At 46.1% G+C, this 21,710-nt stretch overlaps 1 protein-coding gene across 3 annotated transcripts in view; it reads left to right on the top strand.

Moving 5' to 3' along the window:
* The first annotated feature begins 1,527 nt into the window (after positions 1–1,527).
* SH2D4B (SH2 domain containing 4B) overlaps positions 1,528–21,710 on the top strand; it is a 92,218-nt gene continuing 72,035 nt past the window's right edge. The window contains exons 1-2 of one of the 3 annotated variants that reach the window (XM_070616754.1): positions 1,528–1,837; positions 3,319–3,321. In XM_070616754.1, the coding sequence (XP_070472855.1) occupies positions 1,654–1,837; positions 3,319–3,321 (187 nt within the window). In that variant the 5' untranslated portion in view covers positions 1,528–1,653. The remainder of the gene's footprint in view (positions 1,838–3,318; positions 3,322–21,710) is intronic. The other 2 variants (XM_070616737.1, XM_070616746.1) reach the window with 2 other exon arrangements.

The raw sequence follows: 21,710 nt of genomic DNA, 5'->3' as shown, positions 1-21,710 counted from the left end.
GCCTCATGCCCGCTCCAGCCGCCCCCTCTTGCTGTTGGGTCTGGGCCCCGGGAAGTACGAGGCGGGGCGGCCCGGGTCTAAGAAGCCCGGGGTGGGGGGCGCCGAGCAGGGGTCGCTGCGCGGGCGGAGCAGGATGGCCCAGGCCGGGGGGCGTGCAGGTCCCAGTGCCGGCGGGGCTTCGGTACTGAGGCCCCAAGGTCTGGGTGGCGCTGGGACAAGCCAGCTAGACTTGGGGAGGGGCAGCCTGGCCCCCACACCTCTTTTTGACCCTGCGGGCTTAGAGCTCACCTGGACCCGCCTGATGGTGCTCCTGTTGTGTGAACTTGCAGAGGGAGAGTAGGGCCCGCCCACCCCTGCGGCCACCCGCCATAGGCGCCTGACCCACCTTTGGTCTCATGGCCGGGGAGGGGACTCGCGGATCACCAGTCCCGCCAGGCCACACAGCCAAACGCGTTTGTTTTCTCCCGGTCGGTAGGTTTTCCAACCGTCACAAGATTCAGTTGCCAGGGGATGTAGTTTGGAAATGGAGTAGGGCCCCAATGCAACAGCTTGTCTAGTGGGTAGCATAGGCTGGTCACTTACCTCCTCTGGACCCCGACATCCTTGTCCGAGTACAAGGGCAGCAGTGAGTAGCTCTGAGCACACATCGACCAAGCTTTGGTCCCAGCGACAGCGGCTCCCACCCACCCTAAAAGAACACGGCTCTGTCCAGAGCACGGCAGATTCAGGGCACAGAGAAGACTCGGTTTCACTCTTTCTCATGATCCGCAGACACACGCAACAAACAAGAAAACCATCAGCAGCCAGCGCTGAGCCCCGGAGGGTTGACGTGTCAGCCCCTGCAAAGCCTTCGAACCTCCTTCCAGAAACGGGAGAGGACGCCCCCCTCCCTTGTGTCTTCGAATTCTGTGATGAAGCCCCTTCAGGGTCCCTCCTGGTTCCACTTGGTTTTCTGTTTGGCTATAACACAGTCAGAAGGAAAGGAAAGGTCTCTCCTCTCCCCAGGCAGAGTTTTAAAAGTTTTACCTGAGGGTGCCAGACGTCCTGGAAAAGAAGAAGCTTGGCGAGGTGGAGCAGGGACCGAGAGGGGCTGAGAGCCGAGCCGCTCCTGGCTGGCTCCTCTGGCCTGTTCGAAATTGGCTCAAAGGACGTGGAATCAGCAGGTGAGGCTGCCCGTTCCTCCTCCTCTTACCTGCTGGGGAGAGATCGGTTCCTGGCTGGCCCGGGCACTGTCATTGATACAACTGGTGTCATCGTTACCTTCCACTGACAGATCACTCGACACCTGCCAGCCCAGGCAGGGCTGGGCCCGGGCATCGCCCTGCGAAGCTGGAGGCTCTGACCCTCCCCGTTGTCCTGGAACTGAGGGGCAGGCCAAGACGCTGGCGCTGCTGGGATGCACAGCTTGGTGACCCAACACAAAGACTAAGTTGCTTGTGGTGCCTGCTCCCCTTGTGGGGTCCGGCTGCCTCCCGTTGCCTGCAGCCTGGCCTCCGTTGCCGTCCTGGGCAGAGGAGAGGAATTTGTCGCTGGCTGGGAGTGAGGCCGAGTGACGGAGGATGCTGCACCCAGAAGGGGCTCTGGGCGTGAGGACCTGGGGGTGAGAGTCCCACCCAGCCCGGCCTTCCCGGTGTGTGCGTCCCGGGCGGCGTCATGCTGCAGCAGATCCTGCACGACATGTACATCGACCCCGAGCTCCTCGCCGAGCTCAGCAATGTGCAGAAGCACATCCTCTTCTACAAAATGCGGGAGGAGCAGCTGAGGCGCTGGAGGGAACGCGAGGCTTGGGAGGCCCTGGCCCAGGCCGAGGGCCTCAGGCCCCCGACGGTCAAGCGAGGTAGGTGGCTGGAGTCACCGAGGGGCCGACCCCTGGCGTCCCAGGAGGTGGAAGAATTGTTGATGCCGGGCTCTGTTGTCCGGTCATGGGCACTGGTGTGATGAGGGCTGGCGGCGTTAAACCCTTGTTCTGTGGACGTCCGGTCCCATTAGTCCTGGCCTCTGACTTTTGACCCGGTCTGTAGGGTTCCAAGGCTGCAGAGGGGACTACCCAGGGACCCCGATGGGGTTGGGGAAGGGGGACTTGCTTTGTCTTGTTGTGGGAGGTCCAAGTTCTGGGAAGATACATTTGGGGTCTCAGATTGTGCTCAGACACAGTTGGTGGTGGCCTGGGGAGGGAGTGGGCGTATTCTTGACCCTCATCCGTGGTCCTGGGACAGAGGGACGGGGTGCAACAAGATGTGCTATTCCTGCCTCCCTTGTGTGTGCGGCCCAGTGGACCTCAGCTAGCCAGCCCAGTGCCCAATGCCCTGTCCCCCCTCTCCCCGTGTACGAGGCTGTGAGAGGTTGCTTTGGGTTGTGCCTGGAGCCCCACTGGGCATGCGGAGAGAGGGTGTCAAGGGACGTCCTGCTCAATGAGTGACCAGCCCCAAATGGCAGCAGCAACTGCAGACAAGAAGCAAGGGCCCCAAGCCATGTTTCCGGTGGGTCATGTGCAGTCAGGTGCCGGTCATGCCCAGGGCCTGGTGCATCTGCGGGTAAAGGCGCAGCTGAGTGGTCAGGCTGTGGTGACCTGGTACCCGACTCAAGACCCTGCTGGGAGCGGGGGTGGGTGCTTTATGTGGATGCCACACCTTCTGGGTTGCAAAGCCCTTTCATCTCTCTCTTTCACTCCCCGCAGCAGCGCTCCTCATGGCCTCCATACCGTTCACCAGAGCAAAGTATAGACCTGGTCTGTTTGCAGTTTTCAATCCAGGACAAAGTCCTGTTTCTGGCCTGAGCATCCAGGCCCCTCGGTGACCTGGCTCGGGCTCTCCACGCCAGGCTCCCTGAGGGACAGCCCCTGCCATGTGCCACAGGCCGCGCTCACCCATCCGTGGTTGCGCCAGCCCCTGCCTTTGCGTGTATAGTTCTTCCTGCTGTGAAGGTGTGCCTGCGTCCATCCCCTGACCAGCTCCTCCACGACCAGCCCTTGCCCCCCGGAGTATTCGGGGATGTTCCCAGCACGGGGAAGTCCTTGCTTCTCTGCGGCTGCTTGGCATGTAGGACCCACCGTGCCCTACCACACGCCATGCTGTCATTGTCGTTCGTCACCTGCTTGCCTAGCTCTCCCAGGGGACTCAAAGCCACTGGAGTGTGAGACCGTCCTCCATCTGTCTTCCATCTTTGGGTCTGGCACAGAGTTGGCACATACTGTTAAATCCCTGTTTTGAAAAAGAGACAGCAGGACCCCAAGGAGGGAGAGCTCTGCCTTGGCGGCGTGTGGCTGGTGCCGAGGCGGGGGCCTTGCGGGCGGGGCTGTGCTGGCGGCTGCAGCGCTAGCTGGTGAACATGACAGGCTGCCTCTCCAGCCCCACCCGGCCTGGGCCCCGGGGCCTCCCGTCGTCTGTCCAGTGGCTCTTCTGGGAGGAAGACAGATGCCTCGAAATTTAACTGCAAAAATATTTTTACGGCCATTTGTCACACGTTGACATCTACATTCGTGTATAAATTATGCATTAAACTCGTTTGGGTTTCTGGTGCAGAAGACTCTTTTCTGGGTAATTAGTTTTCTGATTTATAAAGAATGGAAAAGAGGAGGAAACACAGTGAGGGATGTGTGGATTCCAGGGTGGGATCCTGCCAGACCTCAGCCCTTTGCTTCAGTCCTGTCCCTGGAGCTGTCTGGGGAGACCCTGGGGAGCCTCCGGCTGTAGGTCCGGGACACACAGTGCTTGCCCCCGTCCTAGGATCATGATGCCACCGCCCCGACCTGGTCTGTGGGCTTTACGCTACCAGGGGCCTGCCCTCACTGGATGCCCCCGTAGCCTTGTGACCCATTTCAGACGAGGAAGCCACGGCTTGCAGAAGTGACACAATCCATCCAAAGTCACCTGGATGCCCAGAAATGGAGTCGGCACGTGCGTCCCGTGACTTTGACCTTGGGTCCCATGGCTGATGTTTCTCCATTTGTTCCCTTCTGAGCTCGGATTTCATTCAACGGATGATCTGTGCACGCATTCATTGTTCATTCATTCATTCCTTTGTCCCCTTGTTCGATGTCACTCAATGCTGCCTTTGGTGAGCTGAGCAGCTCAGGGGGACACAGCCAGGTGGAGCGCCAGGGGCCAGGCCCGGAGCAGAGAGGCTGCTTGAGGCTCGGGCAGGAGTGCGTGGGGACGGGCTCCACTGGCTGGGCCTCTTCTCTTCCTTACTTTCGCAGGCGCCCCCTTCCCAATTTTGCACCCCCACTACCCCCTGCAGCTTGTCCAGGAGGAAGCATCTGTGTGGCCCGTTGAGCTGTGTACCAGCCCCTTGCATCCCTGAGCCCAGCTGACTCGGGCCTGGTCGGCCAGAATGCTGCTTGGCCTCCTCCTGCCCACCCCCCATCCTGCTCGTCCTCTGTGGCCTCCTGCCACCCTCTCTTTCCTGGGCACATTTCCCGGCTCCCAGTGGGCCTAGGGCTCAGGCCTGGAGGACGGGCAGGGCAGGGGGCACCCTGTCCCCAAGAGTGTCCCTTCTCTCCACTTGTGCCTGAGAGGGTAGGAGGAAACAGTGGTGACACGGATTGTTCTGGTTTACACAGCTCGGGGCTTTGTTGCTGCTGGGACACACAGCTGGGGTCCACACCGAAACAGGTGGGGGTGAGATGGTGGTCACAGCTGGCGCGCGTTGCTGCCCTGAAGGTGTGGGCCTGTCTCTGTTTTCACGTTATGCTTTGGGGAGGATGCTCTGCTCTGATGGGGAAGAGGCAGACCTTCTGCTGGGGATGTTTTCTCATCTCCCGTAGCATTTGCTGTTTTGCCGCATTTCTGGCAAAATCGGATGTTTGGCGGGAATTTGCGCTCCTCCCTTGAGACCTCGGGGAGGAGCGTTACAGTGTCCTGTTCCTGCTAGACTGGAGCCGAGCCCTCCAGTGTCGTTCTGACCTTTGCAATCTCTTCCCTCTCAGCCCTTTTGCCCCCACGAGATCGCACGCCCGTGTTAGGAGTCACAGCCTTCACAGCCCCGCAGGACCCTCTGCACTTGCTCCTCTCCCAGTTTCTTGGCCTGGAGCTGGGTGTTGCCTGGGACACAGGACGCAGGTCACGTGTGTTCACACTGCTGCTGTGACCCGGGAGGCCTCTTCACCTGGACCTGTCCGTTCTGCCATGACTGACAGTTTCCATCAGTGTCGAACCAGTTCCTCTGTGACCACCTCCTTATGTGCCTGGACATCCTTTGCTTGGAGACCAGACATCTTTCCCCACCCTCCTTCACGCTTTCTCCTTTCATGTGGCCGACACCAGCCACGCTGTGAACCAAGCCTGCACACTCGGGGAGGGGCGCTTCCTCTCCTCTCTGTCTCTCACCCACACAGCCAGCCCCGGGTCAGAACCCCCGCACGCCTCCAGCGCTGGCTCCCTGGTCTGCCCCCTGTTCCAGCCTGTGGGGTCCTGCTGGGCTCCAGTCCCTGCTGCCTCCGTTCCCCACAGCTAGGATCAGGAGGCGGCTGCCATCCTAGGCCTGCCTTTCCCTGCAGGCTCCGCCTGGCAGCTCCCAGCCGCAGTCCTGACTCAGAGGTGGGGGGAGACACCCTCCTTAGCATCCTCTCTGTGTCTCAGCATCAAGCCGCTCCTGCTGCCTATCGGCCCCAGGTGGGCCTGGTCCATGCCCTCATGGAAGCCATGGGATGTGGTCTTTCTCGACCATCCAGTAACCACGGCAGCCTCGCTTGCTGGTCCTGAGCCATAGGCCTCATCATGTTCCCTTTCACAGCGTAGATGTCCTGGCCTTGAACACCAGCCCTGCTGTGGAGACACAGTGCACGGCCTGGGACTGCCCCGGTTGTGATTGTGTGGCTGGTGTGGGGCCCCTCCTGGGCAAGGCGGTGGAACAAAGAATCTAGGGTCTCTGAGAGCTCTGTGTGTGTATATGAATAGTGTGGGTTCTCCCAGTAGTTTGGGGCACGGAGAGAGGGGCTGGGGGTCATGTCCTTCTGCTCCACCTGCCTAGATTGTGAGACCCAGTGTGAGCCTTCCTCGCAGCAGGTGCTCCCCCCAGGTTTGTGGACTTGACCCTGATGGGCCCCCACTTTCTGGCTCCCCAGCCCTACGTCCTGGCTCCGTGTGGTGGACAGAAAGGTGGACAGCAGTGCTGGTGGGTGGAGCCCTCTCACCTGCTTCCTGCAGCTCTGTTCCTTCATCTGTCATGGGCGGGGGGCTCCGGGGGCTGTGAGGGTGAAGGAGGCCATGTGCGACGTTGCTGCGTGGCACCTGCCTTGGGCCTCCGGTTCCTTTCAGCCCGGCATCACACTCCCTTTTCCTCCCTGCCTCCCTGAGACCAGTGGTGGGCTCCTGACTGAGGTGGCTCCAACTGGCCGAGGGTCCACGGCTCCCCTTCTCCCACTCCAGCACCTTCAGGAGCTGGAAAGGCCCTGACTCGCCCAGCAGAGGCTGCTGGGAGGGGACGTGGGGCGCCTGCCGTGATGGCTCTTGGTGCCTGGCAGCCTGGGTGTCCCCAGGGGTGACGGGCAGTTTCCTTGGGGAAAGATCAACCTTATGTGGCGCCCTTAACTGTCAGCTTTCTATATCTAGAAGGAGAGAACTGAGGCGTGGCCTTGTCCAGCTGAAGGCTTTTGTTAGGGGAGTCTGAGGGTGTCCTGGAGAGGGGGCCCGGGTGCTGGAAGCTGAGAAGGGTCAGGTGGCCAGCAGGGCAAGGCCTGAGAACCCACCCAGAGGGAGCGCCTCCTCTGTGTCTGGCCCGTCCTGGGCCCTTCACGTGCCCCTATTTATCTCACCCGCTTAGGGACCTGGGAGCCGGGCCCTTGAAAGACGCTATTGTTTATATACTAGGAAGAAAGCTGTAAGTTAAACATGGGAGGCTGTTGTTTGTGAGACACATCCTGATTTCAGAAATGTGAAAATATGTGTCTTCAGATCAATGAAGTAAGTTGTTGTCCCCATTGGAGCTGAGCAAACTGAATCTCAGGAAGGAGGCACCCTGCTCCAGGAGCCGCGTGGCGCTGGGGCTTGAATCTGAGTCTGGGCTGCCGGGCTCAGGTTCCCTGTTCTTCCCACAGCATGCAATGCTCCTCTGCACAGCAGCTCCCTCGGTGGAAACAAGATATTGCAGGCGGTTACAGAGCAAAACAAAATTATAAAAGCAATGAAAGAAAACATGGGACAATATGGGGGGGTAAGGCTTTCTTAAAATAACACATGACAAAGAAGATAAAGATGAATATGACTGTCTTAAAAAAAATCTCTTTGGAGGGAAAATGGAAGATGAAGGGAGATCTTGTTACCTTTCCCACTCATTGGCTGCTGGAATGTGGGCATATATGGTGCAAAGATAGGGTCAAGGTTCTTTTTAGTTTCTTTATGAATGTCTATTTTTTCCAGTACTCTTTGGTGGGATAAAACATTCTTTCTCCACTGAATTACCTTGGTACTGTTGTTGAAAAGCAATTGATGAGGCTAGCCCGGTGGCACAGTGGTTAAGTTCACACGTTCTACTTCAGCGCCCCAGGGTTCACTGGTTCGGATCCCGGTGCGGATGTGGAACCACTCATCAAGCCATGCTGTGGCAGGCATCCCACTTAAAATGGAGGAAGATGGGCATGGATGTTAGCTCAGGGCCAATCTTCCTCAGCGGAAAAAAAAAAAAAAGAGGAGGCTTGGCAGCAGATGTTAGCTCAGGGCTAATCTTCATTAAAAAAAAAGGAAAGCAATTGACCGTATGTGTGGGTCTATTTCTGGACTCCATTCTGTTTCATTGATGTATGTATCTACCCTTACACAAACACCACATATCCTGTAGCTTTATAGTAAATCTTGATACTAAATTGTATGAGTCATTCAACTTTGTTCTTTTTCAACATCGTTTTGCTATTCCAGGGCCTTTGCTTTTCCAGATATATTTTAGAATCAGCCTGTCAATTGCCATAAGAAGCCTGCTAGAAATTTGAGATTGCGTTGAATCTGTAGACCAATTTGGGGTGAGTTGACATTAATACAGTTGAGTTTTCCAATCTGTGAAAAAGGCATATTGTTCCATTTATTTAGGTCTTTGATTTCTCTCAGCAATGTTTTGTGGATTAGAGAACACATTTTGTTAAATTGGTCTCCTTCTGTGTTTTATGATGCTATTGTAAATGGTATCTTAAAATTTAATTTTCACTTTGTTGATAAACTACAGAAATACAATTGATTTTTGTATATTGATCACCTTATCTCCTGTGACCTTGCTAAAATCACCTACTGGTGCAAATCGCCATTTTTGTAGATTCTTTGAAATTTTATAGGTAGATGATTGTGCCATATGCAAAAGAGACACTCTTATTCCTTCCTTTCCGGTATGTGTATACCTTTTATTTCTTTTTCTTGCATTATTGCACTGGTTAGGATGTTCCGTACAATGTTGAATAGATATGGTGAGGGGAGACGGCCTTGCTTTGTTCCCAATCTTAGGGGGAAGTATTTTGATCATTAATTTTAATGTTAACCAAAGATTTCTCATACCTGCATTTTATCAGGGTGAGGAACTTCCCCTCTATTCCTAGTTTGCTGAGAATTTTTATTAGGAATGACTGTTAGATGTGTCAAATGTTTCTCTGCATTGAGATAATCACAGTTGTTTCTTTTTTAGTCTGCTGATAGAACAGGTTGCTTTGATTCATTTTCAAATGTTGAATCAACCTTGAATTCCTGGGATAAACCCTATATGGTTATGATATGTTATTTAAAAAATATATTTCTGAATTCAACTTGCTAATACTTTATAAAGAATTTTTAAAACCTGGGTTTGTGAGAGATCCTGGTCTGTAGTTTTCTTGAAATGTCTTTAGTTAAAAGTCAGGATGATGTTGACCTCATAAAAATGAGTTGGAAAATAGTCTTTCCTCTTCCATTTTCTGGAAGAGTTAGTGTAGAATTGGTATTATTTCCTCCTTAAGTATTTGGTAGAATTCACCAGTGATGTCTTCCAGGCTTTTGTTATGAGCAGGTTTTTTTTTTAAAGATATTTTGTTTATTTCCTTTTTCTCCCCAAAGCCCCCGGGTACGTAGTCCCACATGCCGCAACTAGAAGGACCCACAACTAAAAATACACAACTACATGCCTGTACCTATATCTATATTTTCAAATTTATTAAGACAGAATAGCACATGATATTCTCATGTAATCATTTCTTATTTTACACTGTCTTTATCACTCCTAATGCTATATATTTTTGTTTTATTTCTTTTTTTACTTAATTAGGCATTCCAGGTGGTTTCTCATTTTATTGCATTTTTCAAATAACATATGTTTTGGTTGTATTTATAACATATAAGCTTTGCATTTCACTAATATTAGCTGTTTTTCTTCATTAATTTTTTCTTACTTTTACCTTATTTTATTGTTCTTTTTAATGTCAGATTGAAAACTTAGTTTATTCATGTTCCATCTTTTTTAAATAAAGCTTTTAAAATTTCTCATTATAAAATATTTGAACATATGGGCAAAATAGGAAATAATATAATAAATACTCATGGCCCCATAATGTCTTTATTAAATGTTAACATTAGTGCTTTCTTTGTTTTTATTTAAACACTTCATACATACATTTGAGACCCACTTTAATGCCTTTCTAAAATTTCATTCCCCATCTCTAACCCTTATTATAAATTCAATGTGGATCATGCTTGTATATTTCTGTACTGTAATATAGATTTTGTAAGCAATAATGCAACCCGATTTTAATGTAATTTTGTGGTTCTTTATTTTTCTTTCTTTCTTTCTTTTTATTTTTTTATTGAGGTAACTGATATATAACATGATAGAAATTTCAGGTGTACATGATTATATTTTGATTTCTATGTCGATTACATCATGTTCACCACCCAAAGACTAATTACAATCCATCACCACACATGTGACTAATCACCCCTTTCACCCTCTTCCCTTCCCCCTTCCACTCTGGTACCTACCAATCCAGTCTCTGTTGCTATGTGTGTGTTTGTTTGTTGTTTTTATCTTCTACTTATGAGTGAGATCCTATGGTATTTGACTTTCTTCCTCTGACTTATTTCACTTAGCTTAATACCCTCAAATTCCGCCCATGTTGTCACAAATGGCCACATTTCATCATTTCTTATGGCTGAGTAGCATTCCATTGTGTATGTATACTGCATCTTCTTTATCCATTCGTCCCTTGATGGGCACCTAGGTGGCTTCCAAGTCTTGGCTATTCTGGACAATACTGCAATGAACATAGGGGTGCATGTATCTTTACAGATTTGTGTTTTCAAGTTCTTTGGATAAATACCCAGCAGTGGGATAGCTGGATCATATGGTAGATCTATCCTTAATTTTCTGAGGATACTCCATACTGCTTTCCATTGTGGCTGCACCAGTTTGCACTGCCACCAGCAGTGAACAAGTGTTCCCTTCTCTCCACACCCTCTCCAACATTTGTTGTTTCCTGTCTTGTTAATTATAGCCATTCTGACTGGAGTGAGGTGATATCTCATTGTAGTTTTGATTTGCATTTCCCTGATAGCTAATGATGTTGAGCGTCTTTTCATCTGCTTGTTGGCCATCCATATATCTTCTTTGGAGAAATCTCTGTTCAGACCTTTTGCCCATTTTCTAATTGGATTGTTGGTTTTTTTTTGTTGAGCTGTATGAGTTCTTTGTATATTTTGGATATTAACCCCTTATCTGATATATGGTTTGCAAATATCTTCTCCCAATTGTTAGGTTGTCTTTTCGTTTTGTTGACGGTTTCCTTTGCTGTCCAGAAGCTTTTTAGTTTGATGTAGTCCCATTTGTTAATTTTTCTTTGTTTCCCTTGCCTGGTCAGACACAGGACTTGAAAATATGCTGCTCAGACTGATGTCAAAGAGCGTACTGCTTATGTTTTCTTCTAGAAGTCTCATGGTTTCAGGTCTTATATTCAAGTCTTTAATCCACGTTGAGTTGATTTGTGTGTATGGTGTCAGGTAATGTTCTATTTTCATTCTTTTGCGTGTGGCTGTCCAGCTTTCCCAACACCATTTACTGAAGAGACTTTCCTTTCTCCATTGTATGTTCTTGGCTGCTTTGTCAAAGATTAGCTGTCCATAGACGTGTGGGTTTATTTCTGGGCTCTTGATTCTGTTCCATTGATCTGTGTGTCTACTTTCGTGCTAGTACCATGCTGTTTTAGTTACTATGGCTTTTTAGTACATTTTGAAATCAGGGAGTGTGATACCTCCAGCTTTATTCTTTTTTCTCAGGATACCTTTGGCTATTTGGGGGTTTTTGGTGTTCCCTATAAATTTTTTTGATTCTTTGTTTTGTTTCTGTGAACAATGTTGGAACTTTGATAGGGATTGCTTTGAATCTATAGATTGCTTTAGGAAGTATGGACATTTTAACTATGTTAATTCTTCCAATCCAAAGAAATACGGAATATCTTTCCATTTCTTTGTGTGTTTTTCAATTTCTTTCAACAATGTCTTATAGTTTTCAGTGTACAGATTTTTCACTTCTTTGGTTAAGCTTATTTCTAGATATTTTATTCTTTTTTGTTGCAATTGTAAATGGGACTGTATTCTTAATTTCTCTCTCTGCTACTTCATTGTTATTGTGTAAAAATGCAACTGATTTTTGTTTTTGTTTTTTCTCTTGTTTTGAGGAAGATTGGCCCTGAGCTAACATCTGTTGCCAATCCTCCTCTTTTTGCTGAGGAAGATTGGCCCAGAGCTAACCTCTGTGTCCATCTTCGTCTATTTTATATGTGGGATGCCTGCCACAGCATGGCTTGAGAAGCAGTGCATAGGTCTGCATCTGGAATCCAGACTGGAGAACCCCAGGCCCCTGAAGCATAGCATGCGAACTTAACTAGTATGCCACTGGGCTGGCCTGCAACTGAGCTTTGTACGTTGATTTCTATCCTGCGACTTGACTGTATTCATTTACTATTTATAAACGGTTTTTGGTGGTTTCTTTAGGGTTTTCTATATATAAAATCATGTTGTCTGCGAAGAGTGACAGTTTAACTTCTTCTTTTCCAATATGGACCCCTCTTATTTCTTTTTCTTGCCTGATTGCTCTGGCTAGCACTTCCAACACTATGTTAAATAAGAGTGGTGACAGTGGGCATCCTTGTCTGGTTCCTGTTCTCAGAGGGATAGCTTTCAGTTTTTCTCCCTTGTGGCTTTGTCATATATGGCCTTTATTATGTTGAAGTACTTTCCTTCTGTTCCCATTTTATTTAGAGTATTTATCATAAATGGATACTGTATATTGTCAAATGATCTCTCTGCATCTATTGAGATGATCACGTGATTTTTATTCTTCATGTTGTTAATGTGGTGTATCACGTTGATTGATTTGAGGATGATGAACCATCCCTGCCTCTCTGGAATGAAGCCCACTTGATCATGGTGTATGATCTTTTTAATGTATTGTTGTGTTCAATTTGCTGGTATCTTGTTGAGGATTTTTGCATCGATGTTCATCAGTGATATTGGCCTGTAATTTTCTTTTTTTGTGTTGTCCTTGTCTGGTTTCGGTATCAGGGTAAAGTTGGCTTCATGGAATGAGTTAGGAAGCTTCCCCTCCTCTTCAGTTTTTTGGAAGAGTTTGAGAAGAATGGATATTAAGTCTTCTTTGAATGTTTGGTAGAATTCACCAGGGAAGCCGTCTGGTCCTGGACTTTTATTTTTGGGGAGGTTTTGATTACTGTTTCAATCGCCTTACTGGTGATTAGTCTGTTTAGATTCTCTACTTCTTCTTGGCCCAGTTTTGGAAGGTTGTATGTTTCTAAGAATTTATCCATTTCTTCTAGATTATCCAATTTGTTGGCATATAGATTTTCATAGTATTCTCTTATTATCTTTTGTATTTCTGAGGTGTCCGTTGTGATCTCTCCTCTTTCAATTCTGATCTTATTTATTTGAGCCATCTCTCTTTTTTTCTAGGTGAGTCTAACTAGGGGTTTGTCAAGTTTGTTTATCTTTTCAAAGAACCAGATCTTGGTTTCATTAATTTTTTGTATTGTTTTATTTTAGTGTCTGTTTCATTTACTTCTGCTCTGATTTTTTATTATTTCCTTCTTTCTTCTGATTGGGGCTTTGTCTATTCTTCTTTTTCCAGTTCCTTTAGGTGCACTGTTAGATCGTCTATTTGGGAGTTTTTCTTGTTTGTTGAGGTAGGCCTGAATTGCTATAAACTTCCCTGTTAGAACCACTTTTGCTGTATCCCGCAGATTTTGGCATGTCATATTTTCATTTACATTTGTCTCCAGGTATTTTTTTTAATTCTCCTTTTATTTATTCGTTGACCCAGTCATTGTTCAGTAGCATTTTGTTTAATCCCAACATATTTGTGGCTTTTCTGATTTTCTTCCTGTAGTAGATTTCTAGTTTCATACCTTTGTGGTCAGAAAAGATGCATGGTATTATTTCAATTTTCTTAAATGTATGGAGACTTGTTTCGTGGCCTAGTATATGATCAATCCTGGAGAATGTTCCATGGGCATTCGAAAAGAATGTGTATTCTGTGTTTTTTGGATGGAATGTTCTGTATGTATCTACTAAGTCCATCTGGTCTAATGTGTTGTTTAAGGCCAGTGTTTCCTTATTGATCTTCTGTTTGGCTGATCTATCCACTCGTGTAAGTGGAGTGTTAAAGTCCCCTACTATTATGGTGTTACTGTCTATTTCTCCTCTTATGTCTGTTAAGAATTGCTCTCTATATTTAGGTGCTCCTGTGTTGGGTGCATAGATGTTTACAAGTGTTATATCTCCTTGTTGGATTGTTCCCTTTATCATTATGTAGTGCCCTTCTTTGTCTCTGTTATAGCTTTTGTTTTAAAGTCCATTTTGTCTGATATAAGTACTGCCTCCCCAGTTTTTTTTTCATTGCCATTTTAATGGAGTATCTTTTTCCGTCCCTTCACTTTCAGTCTGTGAGTGTCTTTAGGTCTGGTGTGTCTCTTGTATGCAGCGTATATATGGGTCTTGGTTTTTCATCCAAGCAGTCACCCTATGCCTTTTTTTCTTTTTTTTAAGGAAGATTAGTCCTGAGCTAACTACTGCCAATCCTCCTCTTTTTGCTGAGGAAGACTGGCCCTGAGCTACCATCCATGCCCATCTTCCTCTACTTTATATGTGGGACACCTGCCACAGCATGGCTTTTGCCAAGCAGTGCCCTGTCTGCACCCAGGATCTGAACCAGTGAACCCTGGCCACCAAGAAGCAGAACGTGCAAACTTAACTGCTTCGCCACCGGGCCTGCCCCTTACCCTATGCCTTTTGATTGGAGCATTTAGTCCATTGGCACTTAAAGTAGCTATTGATAAGACTGTACTTATTACCATCTTGTTCCTTTTTTTTCTGGATGTTTTAGTAGTTCTTCTCTATTCCTTTCTTCTTCTATTGCTCTCTTTCCTTGTGGCTTTCTTTAGTATTATGTTTGGGTTCCTTTCTCTTAATTATTTGTGTAGTTATTATAGGTTTATCACTTGTGATTACCATGAGATTCATACATAATATTCTATATAATGATCTACATGTATAGTAGTCTATATTGAGTTGATGGTCTCTTTACTCTGACCCCTTTCTAAAAGCTCTACTTTTCTACTCCCCTCCTCCCACATGTTATGTTTTTGATATCATATCTAACCTCTTTTTGTGTGTGTGTGGATCTGTTACCCTCTTATCATTGAAATAGGTAATTTTAGTACTTTTGTCTTTTGACCTCCATCTTATCTTCATAGGTGGTTGATTGGGTACCTTTACTGTATTTTTACCTTTATCAGTGATTTCATTGCCTTTTTGGGGGGATAATTTTCTAATTCCTATTTGTGGTCTTCTCTTTCCCACTTTCCCAGCATTTCTTGTAGGGCTGTCTTCTTGATGATAAACTCCTTTAGTTTTTGCTTGCCTGGGAAACTCTGTATCTCTCCTTCCATTCTGAATGATAACCTTGCTGGGTAGAGTATTCTTGGCTGTAGGTTTTTTCCTTTCAACACTGTAAATATATCATGCTACTCCCTTCTAGCCTGTAAGGTGTCTGCTGAGAAGACAGCTGATAGCATTATGGGGTTTCCTTTGTATGTAAATTGTTGCCTTCCCTTGTGGCTTTTAGGATTCTGTCTTTATCTTTAATTTTGGACATTTAATTACAATCTGCCTTGGTGTGGGCCCCTTTGGGTTTATCTTGTTTGGTGCTCTCTGTGCTTGCTGTACCTGGATGCCTGTTTCCTTCCTTAGGTTAGGAAAGTTTTCAGCTTAGCATTTTGGGTCTTCAGGTGGTGGTTGTGCTTCTTAGCATCACATGTTTGTTCCAGCCATGAAGAACATGGGGAAGAAAGCATGGATGGTGTCTCTATCAGGACAGAAAAATTTCTCACAACTTTCTACTTACATTCACTGGCCAGAACTTTGTCACACAGCTGCCCTTCCCTGGAGTGGAGGCAGAAAATGAAAATATTAAGCAAATATATTGCTGTCTTGATTGAACTCAGAGTATTAAGAGGAAGGAAGCAGTAGGAGGATGGAAGGACAATTGGTGGGTAAATAATAGCATTTGTAGTAGTCATCATATCTTTTCACTGTCACACACTCACAGTAAAATTAATGATGGTTTCACTCCTTGATGAAAGGGTAAAGCTTATTCACTTTATTGTAGGACAAAATGGGGAGTGTGCATAAAGCATTCCGCTGTGTGTTGAAGCATGATGAATTTCCTCAGGAAAAGCACTGTGTGACTTTTTGAGTTACTTGCTGAACTAGCCTCTTTATTCATGGAATACCATTTTTCCTTGAAAGAAGACTGATGACCAAACTATATCTTTTTTCAGACTTGGGTATTTGAAAGTGAATAAAATGAATCTGTCACTTCAAGGAAAACAACTGACAGAATTTATGCCCATGATCAAAATCCAGCTTTCAAGAAAAAATTAGAAATTTTTGGAAAACTTGTGTCTGCCACAATGAGCTTATTAGATTCTCGATACATAAAGGCTTTTCTTATGAGATTCATAATGATATTAATGAAGATGATTTTCTAACATTGTAAAATAAAATGGGTCCACATTCGGAAGACCTGCTAGACTTAGTGAGCCAATATTTTCCAAAGGACCAATGAATAATGTTGCAAAATTGCACGTGAGTAAAAGATCCATTCCAAGTGCTAAATAATTCAATGGATTTTTATTTTATTTTGCTTTTTAAAATTTTAAACTTTTAGTTTTGAGGTAATTTTAGACTTATGGAAGAGTTGCAAAGTTGTTCAGAGAATTCCCATATATGCTTCCCCTAGCTTCCCCTAATGTTAACAGCTTACATCACTGTGGTGCATTGATCAAAACTAAGAAATTACCATGACCAAAGAATTTTAGTATAATAAAGTACAGTAAAATCATTGATATTCTTTCAAGTTCCACATCACGAATAACCTCCTACCCCTCGTTTGAGTTTTGGTACAGTGTCAAACAAGATTATCGATACATATCTGAAAAACTATTAATTTTTCTCTTTTCTTCTCTTTTCCAACTATATATCATGCAACATCAAAACTACTTTTATATACTTCAACTAAAATTATGTACTGCAACAGAGGGAATGCAGAAGCAGGTATGAGAATCCAGCTGCTTTCTATTACCCGGACATTATAAATAGACTTGAAAAAATATAACACAAGGCCACTCTTCGAATGAAATATTTTTTGTTTTAGAATATATAGCTGTCTCATAAAAACGTTATGTAAGTTAGTATGTAATGGATTCACCATTATTTTAGATAAATACATATTAAAATTTTTCTCAGTTTTAATTTTGAATATGGTGATATTGACAGATATCACCCACATAAACAAAAACTCTTTGAGATACTCAATATTTTTAAAGAATGTAAAGGGGATGCTGAGAGCTAATTATCTGATTAGCTAAACGATGCATTGAATGTAGTGCGTTAACTTTCCTACATTGCGTCTAGACTAATACTGTCTGTACAGTATTAGTACTCTCTCCCATCCTTGGGAGAACTGAGAAAAATCATCATTCCAATTATGTCTTGTAGAGCTTATTTCTCTCAGAGGACCCCAGTAGAGAAAGACTGTTCTAGACACTAATAAATTAATAGATGTAAAATACGTTGAACCGTGACTAGTGGATCAGCCCTCTGTGCTTGTTAGCTGATATTGCTGCTGTTATTAATTGTTGCAATCACTTGACAGTTATGCGTCTTCAAGTATCTTCTCTCAGTTGGTGGCTTGATTTTAATTGTTTTTATGGTGTGTTTCGTTGTGTAGAAATTTTAAGCTTTTCTCTGTATTCAAATTTATCAACATTGTCTCTTTTACGTTATTGTCCTTTTTTCTTATGTCTCGGAGAAGAAACTCTTCCCTTCCCCAAAGTTATAACGATCTGCTTTTATATTTTCCTCTGCAAGTTTCTAACTTTCCAAGTCTTCGTCTTCACAAACTCTGAAACCACTGTTGTCAACCCCACCGGTGCCCACGTTGCGGAAGCCAGTGGTCCGTCCTCAGCCTTCATCCCATCGACTCATCAGCAGCCTTGGCACAGTCGCTCTCTCCTTGACTCCCGAAGTTCTTTCGCCCGTGGCCTCTGCAACATTGCTGTCTTTTGTTTTTTCAGCCTCACAGGCTGCTTTGTCCTTGTCTCCTCTGGGGCCGTCCTCCTCTCTGCATGTGGGGGTGTCCTGAGCCTTCCTCCTTGGACCTCTCCTCTTTTCTGTCTATTCTCACTCTGCGCCTGCTCTGACCCAGTGTTGTGCCTTTAAATAGCTACACACTGACGACTCCAAACACTTCCATCTGAGTTCTGGCCTCTCCTCTCAACTCTGTTTTTTTCAGCTGCCTGTTGGATGTCTAAGAAGCACGTCAAACTCAATTTGGCCAAAACAGAAACATTGATTTCTCCAAGCTGTTTCTTCCATTTACCCATTTCGGTAGCGTGACCATACATTCAGTTGCTTAAGCGGAACCCTTGGAGTTTTCTTGTTCTCTTCCTTTCACAATTCGTATCTAAAAATTTAGGCAAATACTGCTTTCTCCTTCAGAATGAATCCTAAATCTTAACCACTTTGTACCTCCGCCACCAGTACCACCTGTGTCCAAGAAATGGTTGTCTTTCACCTGCACTATGACAAATGCTAACTTGCCTGCGGGTTTGCTTGTCCCCCCGTCTGCTCTCCACACGACGGGGAGAGCAAGCATTTTGAAATACACATGACATTACGTCACCTGCCCCACCCTCCACTTCTAGAGGCTTCTCATCTCACTCAGAATAAAATCCGACGTCCGTACCATGGCCGAAGGTGTCCACAGAGTGGGACCACTGCCACTTCTCCACCTTTGTTTCCAGTTCTCCTTCTTGCTTCTCTGCTGCAGCCATGACGGGCTGCTGGCTGCTTCTGGGACTTGCTGAGCTCGTTACCAGCACCTGGCTTCAGTATTGATCCTGTCCAGGCCCTGTCTCACTCGGAGAACTTTCATTCCTGTTTTCCCTGCAGGAGTCACATTCCTGGTGACCACTGTTTGCTTCCAGACCCACATGGAAGCCTGGAGTTTCACACTTCTGTTTGGTATAGATTCCATACAAGATACATATTTGTATTTCTGTGCATTTTTTTCTTGTTATTTTGTATCTATTATTGTTACGTCTTTGGAGAAGAGAGGTATATCTTCATGGGGACATCAAAAAGAAAAGCCATTAAGCCTTTAATTATCAATATAAAATATATTATATTTTTGTTTTAAGCTCATGGTTACCTGTGCATGTATATTTTTTGCTACATTTTCCCTCCCTACATAATGTGTCATTTCAATTTGATTTCCTCTAGATTCATGGGTTATCTAGGAGATATTTTCTTGATTATACATCAGTTAGGATTTTTTTCTTTTTGATGGGGAAGATTGGCCCTGAGCTAACATCGTGCCAATCTTCCTCTACTTTATGTGGGACACCGCCACAGTGTGACCTGATGAGCAGTGCTAGGTCCACGCCTGGGATGCGAACCCATGAACCCCAGGCCGCCAAAACAGAGCATGTGAACTTAACCACTACGCCACTGGGCTGGCCCCAATACATCAATCAGGGTTTTTAAAGGGTATTATCCCCCACTGAGTTCTAATTTTTGTATTATTATTAAAGAATATGGCCTATATAATTTTTTTCCAAATTGCAAGATCAAACGTGAAATATATGTTCTCAATGTTTAAGGAATAAAGTTCTCTAGTTGTTAAATAAAACTTATTGACTATATCGTTCAAATCCTCTATATTATTAATTTTTAAAGTCTATTTTAAAACCAACTTCTGAAAGAAATGTAGGAAAACTCCCCATCATGGGCACGTATGTATTTTCAAATCCTCCCTGCTTGTTAGGAGTTTTGTTTTATGCAGTTGTCTGCCATGCTGTGTGTTGTATAGAGTCTCATGACTGTTATATCCTCTTTGTGGGCTGCATCTTTTATTCTCTCGTAAGACTCTTCTTTGTCTTTTGTTGAACACGTTTATCCTTGAATTTGCTTTGTCTGAGATTGCTGCTTCTGCTTTCTTTTTGCTTTTGGCACTGTCTGTTGTTGCCCAGCTCTTTGTTTTTAACCTTTTTCTTTTTTTAAACGTGTGTTTTATTTAGATAATACACAGTTGCATTTTATTTTTTAGTCACATCTGACAGTCTCAGATTTTTAATAGGAGGATTGATTCTGTTCACATTTTTGTGGTAACAAGTATACTTTGGGCTTCGGTGTTATTTCGTTTGTTATCTGTATCAGTTAGGGATGCGCTTGACCATACGTAACAGAATACAAGGCTAATAATTGCTTAGTTAAATAAAACCCACATTTTTATATTATCATAGGTCATTTAATAGTTACAGAGCTTTATTCCTTGAAGTTCTGTATTTTTCTCAAATGACGAGAAATCTGGAGGATACTGCGATGGGCACTGTTGGCTTAGCTGCTCGACAAAATCCTTGAGGATCCATCTCCTTCTGTCCTTCCGCTTACTCATCCTGAGCTTGTGACTTTCTTCCTCATGGTTGCAAAAGTCTCTCCACAACTCCAGCGATCACTTCATCCCAGGGAGGAAGAGGGCGGCGAGGGAAAAGAGCAAAGGCTCAAGGGGTTTCTCCTAAGGAGTTTTCACCTTTTGTTTGGAGAAGGGAAGCCCCTCGCTGGGAATTCTGCCCATGTCTGCTTTGTCAGAAACGGGGACATCCGGTCACTCCTAGGCTGGTCACTTGCCAACGAGAACAATATTACAAGACGGCTTCGACCAATTTTACGTGTCCTTCAAGGCTGGAGTGGAAACTTGCCTCTCCCGAAACTGAGGGGTTTCTGTTACTCTCTAAACAAATCAGATTTTCTGATCAGGGAGGAAGGTGGGCAGGAAGGGGTGGTGGGCAGGTGACTGCCAAGTTTGCTGTGACAGCTACGCGTTTTTGTTGTTTTTTCTCTTCCTTTTACACATTTCTCCCTGTTGGTAAGCCTTTTAGCATTTAATTCCCCCACTATTAATTTGCAAGTTTTATAATTCTAATCGCGGTTGCCTCCCTGTTTCCATCAGTCACAATTAAACCCATTTCTCTGTAACTATATTGCTTTCAACATGCTAAAAAATAGCAATGCCCTCCTATATTAGTCGGGGGGATCAATTTTGATTTGCGATGGGTATCTGCAATTCCGATATTTGCAGTTCTGCAGTGGATAACGCCTGGCATGTCAGTGGACTGACACCAGGAGGGGCTGCTTCCTGGTAATCACAGCGTGATGCGGGTTGGGTAGCCCTTCTGTGCCTCCCTTTCTAACATCAACTCACAGATCTGAATGCTTTTCTCTTGCAATTCCACCATCTTGGAGTTGTCTGTTTCCAGCTGGGTGGACGAGACGCAGAATGTGGAGAAGGCGCACCGGCTGCAACAGCCTCAGCCTGCAGGGACGGGGGCGGAGGAGGCTGAGGAAAGGAGGCGTCTGAGGGCTCAGGAGAGGAAGCGGGCGCTGGCATGGCGTGGTCCCTGACAGATTGTCATTCTGGTCCCTCCCACATTTGGTTCTTCTCCTCCATATGAATACACCCATCATCTCCCTGAGGGGGATGCCCTCGAGTCTCCTTCTGCCCCACCATCCAGCCTTGAGTCCACAGTCTGTGGGGGCGTTTGTCTTTGTCAGGTCTGGATGTGGCTAAAGAGACATAACATCTGGACACCCCCACGTTTAAGACACGACACGCAGTGGAGGCTCCGGGTCAGCATGCCCACCATGGGAAAGAGGGAGTGTGCGCGCTCAGGCCCTGTCTGCGATGCCCTGCAGTCCCACAGGTCGAGCTCTGTGGTGCGCCCCCCACAACAGGCAGTGAAGGGCCGGCCTTGACGGTGCCCCCGAGGGCCCCCTCCTGTTCCTTGTTCCATGGCCTCGTCTGAACCGAACGCTGAGGATCACCCTTTCCTTGGGCCAGTACAGCCTTTGAGACCAGCCTCCTGCTTATCGAGGTCGGGGACCCAAAGGTTAAGTCTTGAGCATCCAAAGGCTTTCTTAGTCCAGACTCAAAAACCTAGGAGGCTCCTGATCTGTTTGCGTCCGTGTCCCGAGAAACCATGGCTAAGGGTCTTTTCTGGACGTATTCCACTGACTGACTACACCTCGTCGCCTCCTTACCCCATGACGCCTCCCTCAGCCTCTTTGAAAGTGAGTGCGAGGGGTTGCACTCTGTGTGTTTGTGGCGGCCTGGCTCCTCTGAGGAGCAGAGACGGGGGT

The sequence above is a fragment of the Equus przewalskii genome, chromosome 1, assembly GCF_037783145.1.
Source record: "Equus przewalskii isolate Varuska chromosome 1, EquPr2, whole genome shotgun sequence".
Taxonomy (NCBI): domain Eukaryota; kingdom Metazoa; phylum Chordata; class Mammalia; order Perissodactyla; family Equidae; genus Equus; species Equus przewalskii.
Note: the sequence above shows the minus strand (reverse complement) of the source record. Positions and strands in the feature narration are given on the sequence as shown.